Source organism: Macrobrachium nipponense, chromosome 12, assembly GCF_015104395.2.
Source record: "Macrobrachium nipponense isolate FS-2020 chromosome 12, ASM1510439v2, whole genome shotgun sequence".
In the NCBI taxonomy this organism is placed as follows: domain Eukaryota; kingdom Metazoa; phylum Arthropoda; class Malacostraca; order Decapoda; family Palaemonidae; genus Macrobrachium; species Macrobrachium nipponense.
The window spans coordinates 94,068,902-94,092,103 of record NC_087205.1 but is presented as its reverse complement, the minus strand read 5'-3'; the positions used below and the strand labels follow the sequence as shown (position 1 = coordinate 94,092,103).

General features: G+C 42.9%; 1 protein-coding gene across 1 annotated transcript in view; it reads right to left on the bottom strand.

The window, feature by feature from the left end:
* The window catches only part of LOC135224880 (uncharacterized protein DDB_G0290685-like), an 80,495-nt gene that overhangs the window by 49,041 nt on the left and 8,252 nt on the right, over positions 1 to 23,202 (bottom strand). Inside the window, exons 2-4 of the mRNA XM_064264203.1 lie at positions 2,568 to 2,681; positions 1,683 to 2,177; positions 1,430 to 1,549 (exon numbers count right to left, since the gene is read on the bottom strand). Of these exons, the coding sequence (XP_064120273.1) occupies positions 1,430 to 1,549; positions 1,683 to 2,177; positions 2,568 to 2,681 (729 nt within the window). The remainder of the gene's footprint in view (positions 1 to 1,429; positions 1,550 to 1,682; positions 2,178 to 2,567; positions 2,682 to 23,202) is intronic.

Sequence of the window (23,202 nt, the reverse complement as noted above, 5' to 3'; positions counted from 1 at the left end):
TCTCAATCTGGATATTCAACAAGAATATTTGGAAGTGTTCTCCTAGCATGCCATGTGGTAACAATAGGAAGGGAACATGCTCCTTCATTTGAATTCATATGATATATATTCAAGAATTCTCATCTGTTAGCTCTTGTGAAGCACAGCTACCATCATCCCAACACTCATGGTTACTACTCGATTACACACTCATGCATGTTACTAACAATGTTTTGCATCCTCATAATCTTTGCATCAAAAATTCCTTTTACCATTCAATCAACCACAAACCTTGTCTGGGAGGCCCCACTCCTTTGGACTCTCCTAAACTTTTATTCAGGCAACAGCATAATTAATCAGGAACAATGTATTTAAAGAACAAAATAGGTTTTTTCATACAAGACCATTAACAAACAAGGCAAGCACTGCTTCCCTCACCAGTACCTTGGCTTTTATTCATTTGGTATTGAAAGCGAGAGTAAAGTGGATCATACACTGAAATGAACATATCCAGTAGAGACCTGTCAATCTTGATTGATGGAAGTTGATGTTTAGGATTTCCTTGTCAGTAACAAGACGGTGATGTACGATGAACAGGTTTGTAGTAAAATGCATTGTGTTACCAACAATGTTATTAACAATTACAACCGAGGCCACCCATAAGACCAGTTTTAATTTTCATAGCCTTCCATGTCAAGTAAAGCTATATTATCCCGATACTAACAATTTCAAATCCAATTTTAATGCCACAAACAATTTATAACACCCATACAGATTGACCGTGGTAAATGTTGTCTATTAGTTTGTAAAGCAATTCAGACTCTTCCAATGCCATTATTGCTACATAAATAAGAATTTTAGTCCTTGGTAAATCTTTTCAAAAGTTATGAAAATCTCAGCTCCATTTACTGAGAACTGAACAACCACTTAACTTTCTTAGCATAATTATTGAATTTGGTATCAAATGTTTGAGCACACCTAGAATCTATTTATACAGAATGTTTCTTCTTTTGGCAATTGATGTTACTCTGTAGAGTACATCAAAATAAATAAGAAACCCTCAATCTCCTTTTTCTTTCAGGTGCATAATTAGCTACCTTAAACGTTGCCTCCAACCGATAAATTACACAATACGACCCTTTATTCACATCTTCAAAGTGCCTCCATTACCAAACCCTACAAGAAAGTCTTGTACAATGTACTTGTAAACAGGATCAGTAAGCATGTTAGTTGTGGTGTACTTCTGTTCTCTCCATTATTATAATGAGAGGTCAGTTAACATCACTGCAATGGTCATTCACTATACCAACGGTATTTGGCCCACAGAATTGACCACTTGCAGATTTCTGCCATTAATTTCGTTCTGCCAGTGTACAGCATATCTGTTGTTAAGGTCTCAGTTTGTCTGTACAACTGAAATGGAAAACATCAAAATAATGCTCTCACTAACCTCCTCCTCCTCCGCCTCCTTTATTGTTGCTCTTGTCTGCACCACAATCGAAGCACTGGGAACGAGAAGCAAAGTTATCAAAGCCACATGCCCCACAAGTCCAGTCTCCTGGTTTCTTTACTGAAAAGAAAGAACATTACCTAATATAAATACTAGTTACATACCTTAAACACAATTGCCATACTTTATCATGAAAAAAATTTATCAACTAAACATATGCTGCATGTATCCAAGAAAATAAAAAGAAACTTACTGTTGCCACGATCTTTTCCTGCTCCACCACCACTGCTGCCGCCACCGCCACCTCCACCACCACCACCCCTTTCTCGATTGGGTTTTTTCCAACCTCCGTCATCATTTCTGTCATCGTCGTCATCATTCTGTTTCCATGAGTCATTGTTGAAGCTGTCTCTTCGATTTCCTCTGTCCCTGCTTTGATTTCTTCCATCCCTGTCTCTTCCACCACCATCCCTGTCTCTTCCGCCTCTCCCTCCTCTGCCACCTCCTCTTCCTCCACCATCTCTGTCTCCTCGATCTCTGCCGCCGACACCTCTTCCTCTGTTATCTCTTCCTCCGCCTCTATTGTTGCGACGGTTCCAACCACCACCACCACCATCATCATCATTATCATCATTCTTGGAGCCCACATCACTATCTCCAAAACCCCACCCTGAGAAGTCTCCCATAGTCCCCATGGATGAAAAATCAAAGCCCTGGTCCATATTCTGGAGATCTTCAATCAAAGAACCTGCAGGGATAAGATAGCTACTGAGGAGCTGGTACAGATAATAAAGCAAAATATATGAACAATGCAAAAATCCTACACACTATAGTTTCTTTTGCTACAAATATACTCAGTGCCCATCAACATTACGTTATTCACTGGCAGTGTTGTCCAAAAACTAATACTACACTGTTGGTTATAAAAAACAAAAATCATGGCATGTTTTTACTTTATGTAATACCGAGATATCTGTTAAAAACAACTTTCCTCATAGATTTTAAACTAGAAAACAACCCATATTAAATAAATCTTGACTTATGAGAGAAAAAAAATTATATTCTATTAAGAATGCAAGAGTGAGACTACTGTACACAATACACCAAAAAGAAAAAACTCAATATGACTACTACTCACTTTTTGCTCTAGGTTTTGATTCATGATGTGGTACATCATCTGGACCGTCGTCATCATTGTGACGTGCACCAGACAGAAGGGCTCCAATACTATTCTTACGCATTCCTGTATTATCTGTAAAAACAAGTCATCTTTTACCTTCTATGTTTTAATACGGTAAATACTATAGTTTGAGCGATTTTATTCAATTCCATGCATGTACTGTAAAAGGCCTGGGGATGGCATGTGTTGCTTGGCACCTATAGATGCATAATCATGGCTAACTTTAACCTTAAATAAAATAAAAACCTATAAACAGGCAGTCCCCGGGTTACGATGGGTTCGGCTTACAACGTTCCGAGGTTAAGGTGCTTTTCAATAATATCCATCAGAAATTATTTCCAGGGTTACAACGCATGTTCCAAGGTTACTGTGCCTACAATGCTGATCTGGCACAAGAAATGACACCAAAACTGCAAAACAATCAATATTTGAAAGTTTTTTTGATGAAAAAATGCAATAAGAATGCAGTTGACATAGTTTTGAATGCACCCAAAGCATTAAAAGTAAGGTTTTCTTAGGATTTTTGATGTTCCTCCGGCTTACAACGTGTCTCAAGAACGGAACCCCCGTCGTAACCCGGGGACTGCCTGTACTGACACTACATGGCTGAATTTGAGATTTGATGATTGGAGGGTGGATGATCAACACACGAATTGGCAGCCATCTGACCTCAGTAACTTTTCAAATCTAAGGGTTGTCAGAACAAGTGCAGACAAGAGACAAATAACCATCTCAATAGTTTTCTTTGGCAGAGCAATAAAAAAAACTCCATCAATAGTTTTCTTTGGCAGAGCAATAAAAAAAACTCCAGAGTTTTGTTATGAACAATTTATCATTTTCATACCTTAACCCTTAAACGCCGAAGCGGTAAAAAAAAAAATGTCTCCCGTGTGCCGGAGACGTTTCAGAGTGAGCGCGGGAGCGGAAAAAATATTTTTTTCAAAAAATCATAGCGCGCTTAGTTTTGAAGATTAAGAGTTCATTTTTGGCTCCTTTTTTTGTCATTGCCTGAAGTTTAGTATGCAACCATCAGAAATGAAAAAAATGTTATTGTTATAATACAATTAAGTTTGTTCATACTTACCTGGCAGATATATATAGCTGTATTTTCTGAAGTCCGACAGAATTTAAAAATTCGCGGCACCACGCAAGGGTTGGGCGGCCAGGTGGTTCAGTACCCATTCCCGCCGCTGGAGGGCGGATATCAGGAACTATTCCCCATTTTCTATTCATATTTTATCAGTGCCACTGTCTCCTGAGGGGAGGTGGGTGGGCACTTTAATTATATCTACTGCCAGGTAAGTATGAACAAACTTAATTGTATTATAACAATAACATTTTGTTCATGAAACTTACCTGACAGCTATTTATATATAGCTGAATCCCAACCTTCCGGATGGTTGGGGAAGAGACAGAATAGGATTTTTGGGAAACTAAATTAAGTAGATGATATACATCTTGGGTTCATGACCTGTTAGCATAGCCGACTTCGTGATTACTGTCACCAAAGTCTGCTTCTGCGTTACTAGAGTTGCCAGCGAGGTAGAGACCTGTAATGCTGGTGCGCTCTAGATGATCTGTCAACGGGGGCGTGACCACAATGTGACTAGACCATATGACCATACTTCTGAGGGCACCGAAGCTAAAACCACCACCTGACCTAACCTATCAAAGTTAGTTCCATAACTTCTAGGCTAAAGAAAAGGAACGCGCCTCAAGCGACCAACCCTTCAAAGTTAAAAGCACACCTATCCCTTTCTATAGGATAGGATTCGTGTTGCTTCCTGCACCCAATAATATATCTACGGATATGTATGGTCCTAGCGACTTACGGATCTGAAATGTCGTCTTCACATCCCGTCGGGAGTGTGAAGCGAACACAGAGTTGCTTCGCTAAAGCGTGGCACTCAGGATGTTACTTGAGTGTCATGCTCGGTGTCGGATGCTTTCGAGCCGCCCTCACCTCTTGAGCATTGATATTAAGAAAAAATCTCAAATCTTTATGCAAACATAATGAATGAGACCTCTTAAAATAACTCCTTGGCTATAATGCCAGGGTGTTCTTGGACATGAACCAGTCTGGTCTTTTTACGGAACACCGCAGATTGTCCGTTGACCTGACTTTCTATAGTTTTATAAAGATAAAACTTGAGAGACCCTACAGGGCACAGGACTCTCTAATGCCCTTGCCCAATAATTTGTGCCATACCCTTGGTCTCCAAGCCTTCGGGTCAAGGGTTAGACAGGTTTTCGTTCTTATCAAGAACGGAAGGCTTAGAGGACAGACCGCATTATGTCCTTTAAAGCCAAAACCTCTGATGATGGCTAAAACCTCACTAACCCTCCTTGCCGTGGCTAGAGCGGTTAGAATATTAGCCTTTCTGGTCACGTGTATTAAGTTCGCAGAAAGGATAGGTTCGAAATGCTTTTGGCATCAGAAACTCAGACTACGTCTAAGTTCCATGCCGGAACCTTTGATCCAGAGATCAGATCTCCACAGACCTCAAGATCGTGAAGCTTTGTTGTTTGACAGAACCGAATCTCTGAGCCTAGAGGCCGTCAACACATATTTGCATATTTCTACAATAGTTAGACTTCTATCTTATCTCATACTTCATACGGAAAGATAGAACCATGACGAAATTCACAGAGGTCGAGGTGGAGGAACAGTCATTTCCCTTCACTATCTCCAGAAACGGCCCCCTCCGATTGAACACTGAAAATAGGCAGCACTGCTTTGCCTTGGCCAAGAGACTGCCATTAATCTTGAAGATCTTATCGCTTCTCGATAGTCTGAACGCCTTCAGACTCAGAGACGAGATATTAGATACTTCACTAAGTGACGATGTTAGATTACACCGATTCTCTCGGGAAGGGTCTTTGGACAATTCTCTGAATTACCTGACCTCTGTGAATCCCAACTCTTAGAGGCCAACATGTGGCGACTAAAGCTAATCCTCTAGATCATGAATAAGGGAACACTTAAGAGGAAGCTCCTTCGTCTTCAATATACGAAAAACTTAACGAAAGGACGCCCTAGTCTCTCCTCACTTTCGACATACTTCTAAGTGAGGATTACTCAGACGTCAGTAGTTGTTGCCTTCGATCGAGAAGACCCGCATGGACGTGCACTAGTTTAACGAACCTCTTGAGGATCGTTACGTTCCGTGCCCAGCCCATAACCAATTCTCTCTTCTCGAGCTATGATGAGAGCTGAGAAATTATCCGAGATGATTTGGGCCACTCGATCCAAACTCACCCTTCGAGGAACTGGAGAGCCGACCAATTTGGCTTCCAATTCTTTCAGACAATGTGCCAGAACATCTGTTCTCTGTTCGGATGTCTGGCACCCTCTCGCTATCACCCGAGGTGATCCTCAAGCCGTTGAGAGAAAATTAGAATTACAAGATCTTTGATGTTATTCCAATTTCTTCGTGAGGAAAATTTGTAGAGGTCTGAATTGCTGTTTATTCAGGGAAAACAAGCTTCTCCAGCGAGGAAATGGTCCCCAGCAAACTCATCCATTCCCTCACTCAGCCTGCTTCCTTCCCTAAATAAATGGACTGCGCTTTGCATAAGCAGGAGAGCATTATTATAGTGCTATGCCGCGGTAGATTCGTACAGAATGTTACCGTGCGGTAAACCCGCACCGAACAAGTATAAGAGATATCTTGTTGAAATTTTTTCTCTAAGTAAACGGCAGGCATGATCATTCAAGATTACTAGAAATTTCCTCAACCCGAGGCTTAAAATCCATGATTGTAGGGCAGAGAGACGGTTTATTCAGCCATTCCCGCAAGGGAGAGAGACGTAACCACCGCGCATGACACCGAGCTAGCCGGTACTGCGTAGATCACAGTAACAGCAAGCCTTGTTCATCGTCTCGCACTATGTGCCTGAGTTGCCAGCTACTCCTTTTACGAAGGGATAGGTATGAAATTATCGAGCAAAAGGAAACTCTCAAGCAGGCATATTTAAACGAAACAAAATTCGCTAAATACAGAAGCTGAGTTGGTGATTGCAGTTCAGAATTAGAATACTTCTCGTCTAAGTCGTAATCCGTAGAATAACTAGGAATAGCTCCTACCCCTAGGACAATTCAACTGCTTAGTAGAATCATGTCGCGAGGTTAATATACGTAGTATATTTATAGTATTCTGAAGAACGATCTCCATCCTAAATTCTTTCCTTCAAGAAAACCAAAATAAGGATTGGAGATCGACCACCATTCGATCTCTATCAAAAGAGTGAAGGAGAAGCTTCCTCGAAGGAAAGCTTCAATGGTGAACAGAATACTATCTGCCTGAGTTGGCCAGCTACTCCCCTTTACGAAGGATAGGTATGATATTATCGAGCAAAAGGAAACTCTCAAGCAGGCCTATTTAAGCGAAACAGAATTCGCTAAATACAGAAGCTGAGTTGGTGTTGTCGTAACAATACCTGAAGAGTTGTTCTTACTCCGAAAACTCTTGGAAGGTTGAAGGGAGTGTCAAATAAATACATTAGAACAACAGTTCTTTCGGCTTCTATCCGCAGAGGTAAATACGATATGCGTATATGACTTGACCCCTGCGTTAGCAAAATGATGCAAAGATAAACTACGTAAGTATTGTAGTAATTTGAACATCGAATTCTCTACTACATCTTTCCTCGACGAGGAAGAGAGAAAGAAAGGAAAACGACTGTCCACATTCTAATGAACGAGACTTTTAAAAGAACTCCTTGACTCTTTGCCAAGACTCTTTTCCACGAAAAGGGAGTAATATTCGAATAGAGATCATCAAGAGAGAACCGAGGATCGAAAAAGACCGTTCAATGTTCTTATGATATTGGACAAAAGACTTCCTGGATAGTCTACAAGTCTTTCTCTTAACCCCGGATGAGCCTCTGAAAATGAATGAGAGCTCTTCCGAAATTTGTTAATGAGTTTATCCGCTTAAACGATAAAAACGTTAAAATCTATGTCAATGGAAGAACTACCCCATTTATGAGGGGTCCCCCACTTAAATGACAAAACGTTTAGTATCTTGACAATGGGGAAAACGTCCTTACTTGACAAAACTATTAGCACTTTGCTAATAGGGGAAAACCCTTTAACATGACCGACACCCAGGAATCCGAGTATATAATCTTCCCGATTCTCAGAGAAATCGATGAAGAGGAAAGAGGGAACGAAGAAAAAATTCGGGTATGTCTCTCCGCTAACTCTGAATCCTTTTTAAAAATTTCTGTAAAGGAATGTCCTGTGGAGAGTCCTGAAAAAACCTCCTCTTGACGAGCGTTTATAAAGCGTCAAGCGTCCTAAGAAACGTCCTGAACAGCAAATAAGACGCCTTCTACAAGTCTTTTCTCTCGCAAAGCGTCCTGCCGAGCTTCCACCGAAGCGTCCTGGCGAATGTCCACAAAAGCGTCCTGCTGAGCGTCCTGAAAAGCGTCCTGCTTCGCGTCCTGGAAAGCGTCCTCAAAAAAAACGTCCTGCGTAGCTACGAGCGTGTCTGAGCAGAGAATACCAAGTCTTCTGAACGACGTTTCAGAGAGGAACTCGTTGAGCGCCCTGATGCATGCAAGGCCCGCCAAGAGGCGTCCTGGTGAGCGACCTTGCCAACATCTCAATGTTATGACGAACCGCGTTTTGCGTATGACGTTGAATATTTTCAAGGGACGTCCTCATGCGAGTTTCATGGAGAGCCGCACGCTGCTCCTGAAGTGTGTGAACACTAAATGCAAAAGAACATCTCCAGAAACGCACTCAGCAAAGGAACGCCGAGCTTCCGAAAGACACCCTCGCAAGGTGCTTGCCAAGCGTCCTGGAGAATGTCTCTACTTATAGGACGTCGAGCACCTCCAAAAGCTCCCTTACGTCTAAATTGCTCTTCTTATGCGAACCAGAGACATAAGTTGACTTTGACTACAAAGCAGCTTGCGGACGTCAACTTATCAGCTTGCTTTTCCGAAGTAAAGCGAAACGTTACATAACGTATCCGGAGCGCCATGAGGAGAGGAGACGAATACTGAGTTGCTCCTCCAAAAGGTGGAATCTAGAATGTCCTTGATTACCAAATTCTTTTGGAATGCTAAATAAAATTCGAGAGCCCTGACAGGGCACAGGACTCTTTCATCCTCTCGAGACGAGAGAGAGAGAGGACGTGAAGCGTCCTCTTCTCTAAAGCTTCTTTAGGGGGCGCGAGTCCTTCAAGATTCGTGCACGTGCTTGATCTTCGGCAGCCTGAGAAGCGACAACAGGACCTGCCGAAAGGAAGCCAGATCAGCATGAAAAAACCCGTAACCCTCCTTCGGCTTTTGACATGCCCTCTCCCTGGTTCCTGGGAGCCCGACAGAGGTCTAGGCCTAGAGGCTTTATGTTTTGGGGCCGATCTGACGTTCCCTCCTGACGAGAGAGAGGACGTGAAGCGTCCTCTTCTCTAAAGCTTCTTAGAGGGCGCGAGTCCTTCCGAGAGCTCCAACCCTTGCGCGGGGAGGACACCTCGGAGGACGAGAAGCAATCCTTCAAGATTCGTGCACGTGCACGATCTTTAGCAGCCTGGGAAGCGTCAAAGGGCCTGCCGAAGGGACGCCAGATCGGTGGGGAGCCCCGTAACCCTCTTGCGGCTTTCGACATGCCCTCTCTCCCTGAGTCCTGGGAGTCCGACAGAGGTCCAGGCCTAGAGGCATTATGGGCCGATCTGACGCCCCCTCCACAACACAAGGGGGCACTACACTTCACAACACTGATTGGAGAGCGAGCACTTTAGTCCAAGATTACTTGATGTAATCCTCTAGCAGACACTTCTTCTAGGCCGTAAGCCATAACACAGGGTTAGGCAAAATAAAATCTACAGGAGGTTAGAAGGTTTCATTATTTCTAACTTTCTGTTTACTGTGGAGGAAAAACTCCTGATTCTAACACGCTCTAAAATGCGTACATGAATCCTCCTTCTTCCGTAATCAGTCACACATTACACTAATTACATTGAACTTATGCAAAAAAACATGTAAAACGTCCCATATATACTAAGCGAGGTGTCTACCGAAGTTCCGGTAGCCTCACCTTACCCCATGCAGACAACAAAGTCTGAAACTAGGCTAACTAGCTTCAGACATCAAATGCAATGAAAAAATTTACGATAGCGTATGCCTAGCCACAATCCAAGTCAATAATCGAAAGAATAATTAGGATACTTAAGCGGCTAATGAAGTTTCAAAATCCTAGGCGGAGGTCTGTAAACAGTTGTTTACCGACCGGCGACAGAAAAAATATGAATAGAAAATGGGAATAGTTCCTGATATCCGCCTCCCAGCGGCGGGAATGGGTACTACCACCTGGCCGCCCACTGCGTGTGCCGTGCGAATTCTTAATTCTGTCGGACTTCAGAAAATACAGCTATATATATTATCTGTCAGGTAAGTTTCATGAACAAATTATTATTATCATATATAAATAATGCGATATATGAGTAGCGCAAAAAAAAACGAAATTTCATATTAATTAATTGTATTCAAAATCCGCGCTGTGCGCAAACGGTTGAAGGTAACAAGTTACTTTTTTTTTCGTTGTAATGTACACTAAATTGCGATCATTTTTGGTATATAACAAATTGTAAAACAATAAAAGCAACACAGAGAAAATATTATCACAAAATAATGCATGAATTCGTAACGCGCAGACGTAAACACATATTTTTTTTTTCAAAAATTCACCATAAATCTAATATTGTCCCTAGAGACTTCCAATTTCTTTCAAAATGAGACAAATGATTGAATATTGACTATACTGTAAGAATATTAGCTTACAAATGCAGTTTTCGACCATATCTGACGATGTTAAAGTTGACCGAATGTCTTTTTTGTTTTTTTTATATATATTTTTTATATGCAATTATTTCAGAATAAGAAAAGCTACAACTTTCAATTATTTTTCGTTTATTTACATGAGGGAATTTTTTTGGAAAGTTTTTTTTTTTAAAAATTCACCATAAAGTTAAATATTGTGCTAGAGACTTCGAATTTGTTTCACGATGAAGATAAATGATCTGAATATTACTAGACTGTAAGAGTTTTATCTTACAATTGCGTTTTTTCGACCATTTCGGTAGTCAAATTTGACCGAAAACGTGGTTTTTTTTTCTATTTATCGTGATTTATATGCAAATATTTCGAAAATGAGAAAAGCTACAAACCTTCAAACTATTTTTGTTGTATTATACATGAAATTGCGCACATTTTCATATATAAAAACGTTATGTAACGGCTAATTTAAAATGGTGCAAACATTACCACAATCGCACGTATGATTTTTTCGGAAGAGTTACCGCGCGGACGTAAAGAAAATGTTATTTATTTCATAAATTCACCATAATAAATCGAAATATTGTGCTAGAGACTTCCAATTTGTTGTCAAAATGAAGTTTAAAATGCTTGAATTATAACTAGAATATAAGCTTTGTTTTAGCTTACATTGCGTTTTCGACCATTTCGGGTTAGATTCAAAATTGACCCGAAGTTGAAAATTTGTCACTTATCATTTTTTAAATGAAAATATTTTCAAAATTGATAAAAGCTACAACCATGGGTTTTTTTTTTGTTTTTTTTTTATTTGTATTGTGCATGAAATTTGCGCATTTTTTTTTGCATTTTTCATCTATAAAACTTTTATGTACGCTCATTTAAAATGGGTGCAAACAATTACCACATCGCATGTGATGATTTATTTTCGGAAGAGTTACCGCGCGGACGTAAGGAAAAAAGTTTTTTCATAAATTCACCATAAATCGAAATATTGTGCTAGAGACTTCCAATCAGTTGCAAAATTAAGTTAAATGATTGAATATTACTAAAATATAAGAGTTTTAGCTTACAATTGCGTTTTTCGACCATTTCGGTAGAGTCAAAGGTGACCGAAGGTTGAAATTTTGGCACTTATCGTTATTTATATGAAAATATCTCAAAACTGATAAAAGCTACAATCATGAGTATTTTTTTGTTGTATTTTACATAAAAATGTGCACATTTTCACATATAATAGTCCATGTAACGGCTAATTTAAAATGGTAAAAAAATTATGTCAAAGTGACGAAATAATTTCCGAGATGTGTCACAGATACTTTTTAGTGTGGCAAGAAAGAAATTCGCGCTTGTGCGCCTGCGTAACGATTGTAAACAAAACACCTTGATCCGTGAACTCCCAGCATCCCCCAAGGCGCGTGATTCAAGAGTTTTCGGCTGGTAGGCCTAAAAGTATTTTTCCGCGAATTTAAAAAAAACTTTTGTATGTCGACGTAAAAATACGTCCAGTCGGCACCCGAGAGACAAAAAATGTCAACGTAAAATACGTCCAGTCGGCGTTTAAGGGTTAACAGACCTGAAATAAGTAACCAGACTTGGTAATCTCACCATAGTGTGTATATAATAATCCAAACCTATACACAAAGTTCGACTGATGAGAACTGACTTTTTTCCTGGGGGGGGGGGGTTTCGAGCTAAAGATTTAGTAGATCTAGCTTTCAAGATTTGACATGCTATGACTAAATTTTTGTGCCACGCCTGACCCAGTCAATATTTATATATAACAGTATTTTTCATTATAAGAATTTCTGTAAATATTTGTTTGTATCACAATCTATTTTAAGTTTGTCTTTACAACTGGTTGTTAAACAAGTGACCCTAACCTATTATAGGGCAGCATGCCTTGACCTGGCCAAGGTGGGTTTGCCACAACTGGGCCTTCCACACACAACAGTTCCAACTCGATTTTTAATTGTTTAGTAATTATGTATTTGTTTTAATGTGTTTCGAGCGCTTACGATACTAATAGGTTAAATGACATGTCACACCTTCCCGAAAAAGTACTTGAATTTGCTGGCCTGACCATCAGCCAAGAGCTATAGTCCATCCAGGCAGCACACCGAGATCTCTACGCTCCTCTCAAAGCATTTTTTCTCCTGAATTGCGAAATAATAGCATAATTCAAGCGCTTTTTCGGGAAGTGGCCGCGTTCCAAGAGAGGAGTCAGTTTTGTCGCTGTTTGGTCTTTTACCCTATGTTTTGTATTTTAATGTGTTGTGAACTGTTATGATAGTAATACATGTGGGGAATGAGTGGTTTTTGTTGGATGTATAGGGTAAACAACCGCGGACGATCCATCGTCATAGCGCTGGCCAGGCCTTATTCACTTGATATTTAATTGGTGAAACAAGAGTACAACTTTAAGCATATCATTCAAAAGATTGAAGTTTCATCAACATAATGTGATATAGGGTAGAACATCACAGCAGGCCAAGCAGGCCACCTACAATCAATGCAAGACAACCCTCCGAAAAAGTACATTATAACGCGTACTGACACCCGAGATGGGCATCAGTCGCGACTTGTTGTTGGTGAGAAACGGAGCTAAAGACCTCTACTCTCCTTTCGAAGTAAGTATTTTCTCCAAAGTTAGAAATTAAGGCCAAATTTTAAGATTTAAACAGAGGGTACTAAAAATGGCGCCCACGGCAGTGGAAATCTCACCAAAACGCTTTAGAAATTTTTACTTACAACTAAAAATGTTTCGAAGATTGACGCCATCTCAATGTTTACGGAGTCGCTTGTGTCAACAAACTTTCCATTTCCTGTGATAAATCCGCACACCACTTGTACCCACAGACGCTGGAGCACTTTTATCACAACAATCGAAACACGATTTCTCACCAACAACAAGCCAGGAGTAAACAGCTGTTTTGGTAGAAGATGACGAGAAGCGTGCTCTTAGCTAATTTTTAAATAAGTAGTAAAAATGATATTGTAATGATACAATTAAGTTTGTTCATACTTACCTGGCAGATATATATATAGCTGTATTTTTCCGAATCCGACAGAAATTTAAACACTTACGACACACGCAGTGGGAGTCAGGTGGTTAGTACCCATTCCCGCCGCTGGGAGGCGGGTATCAGGAATCATTCCCATTTTTTTTTTTTCTATTCATAATTTTTTATTTCCACTGTCTCCTGAGGGGAGGTGGGTGGTACTTGTTATATATATCTGCCAGGTAAGTATGAACAAACTTAATTGTATCATTACAATATCATTTTGTTCATGAAACTTACCTGTCAGATATATATATAGCTGAATCCCACCTTTGGTGGTGGGAGTAGACAGAATAGAAGATTTTAGGAAACATATATATGCAGATAATTGATATCTTGATTCCTTACCTGTTAGCATAGCTGACTTCGAGGTTACTGCCGCGTAAGTCTGCTTGTGCTACTAGAGTTGCCAGCGAGGTAGAGACCTATATAGCTGGTGCACTCCAGATGATCGTCAACAGGGGCGAGACCACGACGTGACTAGACCATAGACCATACAAAATGAGGGCAACGAAGTTAAAAACCAAACCACCTGGCGTAGCCTACCAAAAGTATCCCACATAGACTAAGCTAATGGAAGGGAGATCCGCCGCAGGCGGTCAACCCCACAACCAAATAACACAAGTTAAAAACTCCCCTAAACCATTAAAGATAGGATGAGCGCTACCTCCTGCCCCAAAACAGTGTCTGCAGCGACGTATGGTCCTAGCGAGTAACAATTTTCGTATGTTGCTTTCACCTCCCGCAGGTAGTGTGAAGCGAACACCGAATTGCTTCGCCAATAAGTGGCGCTCAAAATGTCTTTGATTGCCATATTCTTGTGAAAAGCCACCGAAGTAGCAATAGCCCTCAACTCGTGGGCTTTCACTTTCAGAAGCTCCATGTCACTTTCACCACACTTTTCATGGGCTTCCTTAACCGTAATTCTTAAGAAGAACGCCAGTGCATTCTTCGACATCGGAAGATCTGGTTTTTTCACAGAGCACCACAAGTTCTCCGAAGAACCTCTGCATGCTCTAGTTCTCTGCAAATAAAACTTGAGAGCCCTGACAGGACACAGGACTCTCTCAGCTTCAGGTCCACTAGCTCCGACAACCCCTTGATCTCGAACGTTCTCGGCCAAGGGTTGGAAGGGTTCTCGTTCTTTTGCCAAGAACGTAGGACTTAAGGAACAAACTGCACTATGATCCTTGAACCCAATATGCTTGCTTATGACATGAATTTCGCTAACCCTCTTCGCCGTCGCCAGAGCGGTTAGGAAAATAGTCTTCTTAGTAGATTCCTAAGCGAGGCTAAATGGAGCGGTTCAAATTGACTCGACATGAGGAAACTTCAGTACCACGTCTAAGTTCCACACGATGGTACCTTAGGTTGGAGAACTTTCACAGTCTCAAATGATCTAATGAGATCATGAATGTCTTTATCATTCGCTAAGTCGAGTCCTCTATGTCTGAAGACCACAGAAAGCACGCTTCTGTAGCCTTTAATCGTGGGAACGGCTAGTTTCGCTTCTTTCCTAAGATGAAGAAGGAAATCTGCTATCTGGCTCACAGAGGTTGAGGTGGAGGAAATGCCCTTCCTTCTGCACCAACTTCTAAAGACAGCCCACTTTGATTGGTAAACTGCGACTGAGGAGGGCCTCCTTGCGTTGGCAATCGCCGTTGCCACAGGTCTTGAAAAACCCTCGCTCTGGCCAACTTCTTGATAGTCTGAACGCAGTCAGACTCAGAGCGGGGAGGTTTTTGTGGTACCTCTCGAAGTGGGGCTGTCTGAGTAGATCTTTCCTTAGGGGCAGAGTCCTCGGAAAGTCTATTAGGAAGGACATCACCTCCGTGAACCAGTCGGGCCGCTGGCCAGAAGGGGGGCGATGAGGTCATTCTCGCTCCTTCTGATGCCCAGCGAACTTCCTCATTACTTCCCCGAGTATTTTGAATGAATGGGGGAAAAGCGTAAACGTCTAGTCCCACGACCAATTCCACAGTAGGGCGTCTACTGCCACTGCTCCCGGGTCCCAGCCCAACTAGGGGAGCAATACAGCGGAAGTCTCTTCGTTCGGGAAGTTGCGAAAACGTCCACATGAGGACGTCCCCACAGCTTCCATAGCGCCTGGCATACTTCCTGATGAAGGGTCCATTCCGTCGGCAGAAGCTGTCCTTGCCGACTGAGAAGGTCCGCTCGCACTTTTCCACGCCTGACACAAACCTTGTCAGAATCGGTGACGTTTTGCGCCTTCGCCCACATCAGATATTCCTCGCGATGACGAACAGAGAATGAGAGTGAGTTCCCCCCTGTTTCCTGAGGTATGCCAAGGCTGTGGTGTTGTCCGAGTTTATCTGAACCACTTTGCTGGAGACTTCCTCCTCGAAGAACCTCAGAGCGAGGGTAAACCAAAGCTGAGAGTTCTTTTAGATTGATGGTGCCAGGACACCTGTTCCCCTCTCCAGGTGCTGACACTTCTCTCGCCCTCCCAGTGTTGCTCCCCAAACCGGTGAGGACGCGTCGGAGAACAACACTAGGTCGGGGTTCCGAAGCTTGAGCGAAAGACCTTCCGCAAGCTTCTTTGGATGCAACCACCATTTGAGGTGCTTTTTCACTTCTTCCGTCAAAAGCAAGACCTCTTCTAGATCCTGTTTGCGTGACCAATTGCTTGAGAGGAAGGAACTGAAGTGGTCGGAGGTGCAACCTTCCCAGAGAAAAAACAAACTTCTCCAGTGAGAAATGGTCCCCAGCAGACTCATCCATTTCCTTCACCGAGCATGTTTCCTTCCCCAGAAAGGCCGACACTTTGTCCCATGGCATTGAATTTGTTGCGCCCCTGGGAACGGAAAAGCCCGAAAAGCCACTGAGTCCATCTGAATCCCCAGATAGACTAAGGATTGAGAAGGTAGTCAGATTGCGACTTCTCGAGATTCACCAGAAGTCCCAGGGACTTCGCTAACGACAGAAGTCGTGTGCAGGTCCTTCAGACACCTGTTGGCGATGAGGCTCGAATAAGCCAGTCGTTCCTAGGTAGAGAGAGATCCTTATTATATCCGCAAGATGGAGCCACCTCGCAACGTTCTTCATAAGAACGGTGAAAACACCATCGGCGCCGTGCTGAGACCGAAGCAGAGTGCCCTGAATTGGAAAATCTTCCCTTTCAGGACAAACGCAGGTATTTCCTTGAACGGGGATGGATGGGGACGTGAAAGTATGCGTCCTGAAGGTCTAACGAGAGATCCATCCAATCCCCCGGTCTTAGAGCTGCAATGCACGGATTGAGGTGTCTCCATCTTGAACTTCTTTGCTTGGTAACGAAGCGATTCAGACTGCTGACATCCAGAAAACGGGGCGGGGCCGCCACCCCCCTGACTGCTTCGGCACTAGGAACAGACGGTTGTAGAACCCGGAGAACTCCGGTCGAAGACTTGTTCCAACTGCTGCTTCTCGATCATTTGATCTAATAGATCGTGAAGCACTGTCTGTTTTTCTCCCTGATACGACGGAGAACAAATCCTTTGTGTCGAAGACAGCGGGGTAACGACAGGAAAGGAATTCTGTACCCCTTCTTGACGATGTCCAGAGACCAAGCGTCGGCACCATCTCTCTTCCCAAGCTTCCGCGAAATGTAGAAGTCCTGGCTCCTACCGGTGTCTGAAGGACTTCCCTCTCACTTCTTGCTCTTGGAAGGAGCGGGAGTCTTGCCTCTGAAAGAGCCTCTTCCTCGAGGGGCTGGCTTCGAGGAAAAGAAGCGGGTCGAAAGGGCTTCGACTTCTTCAAAGCAGAGGACCCAGAAGCCGAAGAAGTAGCAGGCTTCCTAGAATACTGAGCCAGAATGTCTTGAGTTGCTTTCTCCTGGGTATACTGGCTGCTATGTCCTTTACCATAGACTGGGGGAAGAGATGTTGTGAGGCCGGCGAAAAGAAGAAGGATCGCTTTTGCGCTGGTGAGACCGACTTTGCAGTGAAATTGCAAAAAAGTGCTCTTTTCTTAAGCAGTTCCCGTGCTGAAATTAGCAGCCAATTCCTCAGAACCATCCCTGACGGCCTTGTCCATGCAAGACAATACACTGGGACCAGCTCCCCCAGAGTGATGGAATCAGAACTCCTGGACCTGGCATCCAATACCCCCAGGCACCAGTCAAGAAAATTAAAGACCTCTAGTGTCCTGAAGAGGCCTTTAAGTGAAAGTCTAACTCGCTATGTGTCCACGAGACCTTCGAGGAAGACAAAAAGATCTTCTGGTGGCGTCTACAATGCTACCAAAGTCTCCTTGAGCTGAGGCTGGAAGCTTAACTCCGACGTTTTCTCCCGTCTCATACCACATACCAGCTTTGCCACCAAGTCTTGAAGGTGGTAAAGCGAAAGAAGTCTTGCCTGAAGCTTTCCTCTTTTCCATCCAATCATGGACCTTTCTAAAAGCTTGCTTCGTAGAAAGCGACTTCTTCATCCTCACAAAGCCCGAGATCTTAGCAGCTTTGGAAGACGAAAACTGAGAGGGAGGAGTACGTGGAGCTTCAGGTTGGAAGATGTCTGCAAAGACTGACTGAAGTAAACGAGTCAAAACCTTGTAGTCCGTCGAAACTGGAGCCAACTGCTGTTCTTCGTCCCTTTCGACGAAAGCGTCACTAACTTCCTCTTCCGACACTGGAGAAGTCGGAGGAAGTAAAGAAAAGTCCCGAGCTTTCTCAAAAGAGAAAGAACGGCGAACAGGAAGAGTTCCCGCCTCCGCCTGTGCTTGCGGAAGTGGAAAACTGACGTCCGTATGCGCTCGTTTTGCGTCCGAAGCCAATCTACTGGCGCCGACAGAAGCGCGCTCAAACTCCACAGGTGTACACCTGGCGTCCACTTGTGCGCGCTGAGTGTCCACAGGTGCGCGCCGAGCGTCCACTGATGCTCGCCGAGCGTCCACTGATGCGCGCCGAGCGTCCACTGGTGCGCGCCGAGCGTCCACTGGTGCGCGCCGAGCGTCCACTAACACTCGCTGAGCGTCCACTGGCGCTCGCGAAACTTGCACCGAGTCACGTTCGCGTCCACTAAAGCGCGTTTGACTTTCGCAGAAGCGCGTTCTGCATCTAAGGAAACTCGCTTCTTATCCACAAGTTTCGTATCAGCGGAAACAACCGCTTCACGAGAGCGAGAAACGAATTTCTCGCCTCCTCTAGAAAGTTGCTGGGAGCAGACTAACTCTAGAGGGAGACTCAACGGAGAGAGAGACGAGCGAGGAGAGGGAGAGGGAGAACGCCTCGACCTCTTCACAGGAAGGTTGTCATCCTTACGGCGACGTGGAGCAGTCTTTCTCGAAGGAAGGAAAAACATCTCGAAGTTGCTGCTGAAGAGACTGAAGAATCTTGCTTGTAGGTGAAGCCTCCTTTTCTGGGGAGGGGCTGATCCTGTGCGCAGGAGAGCGGCGAGGGGACGCCTTCTTGCTACTCCCAGGAACCGCCGCTTCACGCATTAGAGCGCTGCTGCGGCGCTCGAAAGAAACATCTAGGGAAGACTCCGCCTCCGACGAATCCTTACGCTTCTTCTGCGGAGGAAAAGCAGCAAACGCACTATCAGGCGACGAGCAAAGTTCCGGAGAACAACTTGGACGTGAAGCGTCCCGAACGCGAGCCGTCCTTTTCAGCGGACGTGATGCGGTATGAGAGCTCCACCCCTTGCGCGGGAGGAAGCTTCAGAAGAAGAAAAGCACTCCTTGAGAAGAACGTGCACGCGCACGCTCCTTGGCAGTCTGGGTATGTTCGTCAGAAGCTGCCGAAGGCACGCCAGATCGGTGGGGGTTCCTCGTAACCCTCCTCTCGACTTTCGACATGCTCTCTCCCCGTAATTCTGAGTCAAGCAGAGGTCTAGGTCTAGAGGCGAAATGAGGCCGATCTGACGCACCCTCCACTACACAAGGGGCACTTTCACTGCACTTTTCTTCACTTTTGCTCTCCAGAGCTAACACTTTTGATTCTAAGTTACGAATCGATTCAAGAATTAGCGATAACGTATTACCTTCTACCGACACTGTCTCAGGGGCCGGAGGCAACACTACAGGGGTAGGAGCATAATCTACAGAAGGAGGGTTAGCAGGAGAATAATTTAAATCTTGCGTACCTGAAACACTCCTGGAGGAAGACCTCCTTAACCTATCTCGTTTCAAGTTTCTTAAGATAGGTTTCATACGCCTTCCATTCCGACCCTGTTAGTCTTTCACACTCCTTACAACGACTTTCAAACGTACATTCATTCCCCCTGCACACTTTACAAACAGAATGTGGGTCTACTGAAGCTTTCAGTAGCCTACCTCTACATTCAGCTATCGAACAAAATCTAGCGCTAGTAGAACTAGACCCTGACATCTTGATCAAAGAAAATTCAATACCAAAATCAATTCAAACCAAAGTCAACGTGCCAAGCACCGATCCAATTCAGATACCAAAGAAAAACCAAAAGGGATACTCAAGTAGCTAGTAAGTTTCCAAAATCTGGACGGAGGTGCTGCAAACAGGTGTTTCCAGCACCGGCGACAGAAAAATTATGAATAGAAAATGGGAATGATTCCTGATACCCGCCTCCCAGCGGCGGGAATGGGTACTAACCACCTGACTCCCACTGCGTGTGTCGTAAGTGTTTAAATTTCTGTCGGATTCGGAAAAAATACGCATATATATCTGACAGGTAAGTTTCATGAACAACATCATATTTTACATATTTATGATGATTAAATTTGAAAATATTCGTTATTGAAAAAGTAACTCGACTCTGACTCAAATTTAAGTAATTATTTTTCTGAATTAGAACGTTCTTTCAAGTTCTGTATTATGACGTCACGACATCTTGACTTTCGTACCTATTGTAAATAATTGCTATACTCAACTGTCATTGCAGAACAGTTTACCAGTTATTCATGCAGATTGTTCAGCTATACATGTAATTGTTATAATCGTAATGCGTATATATCTTTATTATTTACTTTTTGGATATATGAAGATGTTTTTACTGCTGGATTATCGCCGTAGTGTGACGCAATCGTTTCGGTCCATGGGCCTCTGTCCTGTTTCGCACCATAAGAAATTATGGGGCCGAATTTGCAATGACCAGCAAAGTCGTTAAAAGAGGAAAGTTAGCATTGAGGGGCATATGTTTTGACTGAGAAAAATACAATTTATTCAATAGCTAGCTTGTAAAAAAAAAATACTTGGTTATAAAAACTTGATTGACAACTAAGCAGCATGTCTACTATGGGTTTCAGAGACAGTGCAAGCACGTTTTTGGGCAATACCTATTTCTGTAACGAACACTCTTAACAGAACGAGATTTTGCTATAGTGCATTACACCCCAGTGCCTTAATTTATAAGGGTATCGTGAATCACTAATCGTAAAGAATAACGACACTTGTCCTTGTACCAAGAGACAAAAACTCCATTATGCAGAAATGGATACGAACACGCGTATAAGCTCCACCTACCCTCTCCCACCGCCCCCCCCCCCCCCCCTCCCCCCCCCCCCCTCCACCGCCATCCTTTTCTTCTTCGTTCCTCCGCCTTCCTTTCTCTCTCTCTCTCTCTTCTCTCTCTCTCTGTTGCCATTCGGTATGTGTTGACCCTCCAAACTGGGTATAAGACTACACACAAAACGTTGAAATTGGTGAAATTAGGCTATGTATTGGAAGTATATATACATAAATATTAAAGCAATTTTATCATTATTGCATTACTATGACAAACTAGAATTCATGGAAACAGTTTTATACCTGTTAAGCGTCACCCACGTAATAATAGTTTACGCGATCTACTCGGTAGCGCCTTCAACGGGATATTATGTTCAAGACTTTAACTGTGCTTGTCAAGCCGTCAGCCCCGTAATATACGTTTACTCGTATAGAAAGTGTAGGAACATCATTTGGTAACACTCTCAGCACATGGGAAACTTATTTCCAGCCTGGCAACTCTTTCCTGGTGGTCGCTTATGCTAGAAAACTGCCTGTCCCTGTTGGTTTTCTTTCAATACGCTTCGGCGTTTATCGAGACAAATTGGATTTCGCGTCTTTCACAATGAATGTCCCAAAGAGGAGGCATATTGCTTCAGGTGAGATCAATCAAATACTAGATGAGGATGTGATATTGATAACCTATTTGATGATGAGAGCTCAGTTCTGAATCCTCCAGTGATGATACAAAATTTTCTTCCAATTGCGGGAGGTGAAGATGACTTTTCTTTGCCGAGTGACTGGACTCAGAGAGAGAGAGAGAGAGAGAGAGAGAAGAGAGAGAGAGAGAGAGAGAGAGATGAGAGAGAGAGAGAGAGAATTTCCTACAGTTAATTACAGTATGAATAACAAGCATAAAAAATCAATATTAACTTTGGAAAAAACTATCATCAGTGCTATGATCGCTGCTTACTTAAAAAATCAAAAAAAGCGTGACGGTACGTTAGCAGCGAGCTCATCAGGGGCGGACGCTTAACAGGATAATAATGGAACGGCGTATGTGTGGAAGCCTCCACTAATGTGGTTGGCACGATGATTTTGCCATTCTTAGCATGCAAACATTAAAGGTTACATTTATTTCTGGCATACGATTATTAAAGAAATTCAAAATACTAATAAAGACTGAAATCAATGAAAAGTGCTAGCAAAAAAAAAAAAAAAAAAAAAGTATTCGTTCCTCTATGGTTTTCGGCAGCCAGATGTACGAAAACGTTAGAAACATTTGATTTTATCTACTTTAGAAATATCTGTAATTTTTCGGGGTAATTTGGTTGCAAAAAAGGGATAATATACATGAATTAAATCAAAATTTTTAAATAACAAAGTAAATTTAAACTAAATAACAAGTAAAGTAAACAGTTTAGGGAATAAAACTTTGCAGTTTCGTCGTCTGTCGTCGTCTGCTGTTCAAAAATGAAATTTTCATTATTAAAATGAAGTTTTATTGTATACTTACCGAACAATTATAGAGCCGTGATTTCCACGAGCGGCAGGATACTAAATTCAAATTTAGCGCGTCGGCGTCGCCAACACTGGTGGTGATGCACGTCATCTCCCTCCACTCGCGGGAGAACCAGGTACAACTGCCCAGGTGAATCCAATTCTTTCTGCCCGTCCGTCCACCTAAGGGGAGGAGGGTGGGTATAATCATAATTGTTCGGTAAGTATACAATAAAACTTCATTTTAATAATGAAAATTTCATTTTTATTGTAGTGTCTTACCGAACAATTATAGAGCTGATTACACATTTATGGGAAGGTGGGATTCAGTGGACCACTAGTATTTTTAAATGGTTACATTTATTGCAATACCAGTAAACACTCAAGGTGTCTGTTGTACCTTACCTTGTAAGAGAGCTACAGCAGACTGTTACTGCCTCTGGTCGGTGCTCTTCTTACTATTGTAGAGTAATTGGAATTTGCCCAAAGTTAGCCTCTACAGGAGTGGAATCCTTCCGTAGTTCAAGCGAGTCAAGGCTGACTGACGAGGATAAGTAACAACAAAGATTGCCCTTGCCCTGGGCTAAGACCAGAAATTCAATCATACAAAACATTTGTCACCAACACCAGATTTAAAAACATATATCCCAACCATTGTAAAATCTGACCTAACAGACTGGTGAGTATCCAGGTACTCAGTACCCCCAGCTTCTTCCCTTGAACTCGACAACCTATTCAAGGTGAAAAGTTAGCATAGACGGTGACGACCCCTGTGCCGTTTCTCCCAACACCATGCCAGAAACCGCCACCGGACCTAAACGTTTTACAATTCTCGAAAACCGTTTCTATCTCT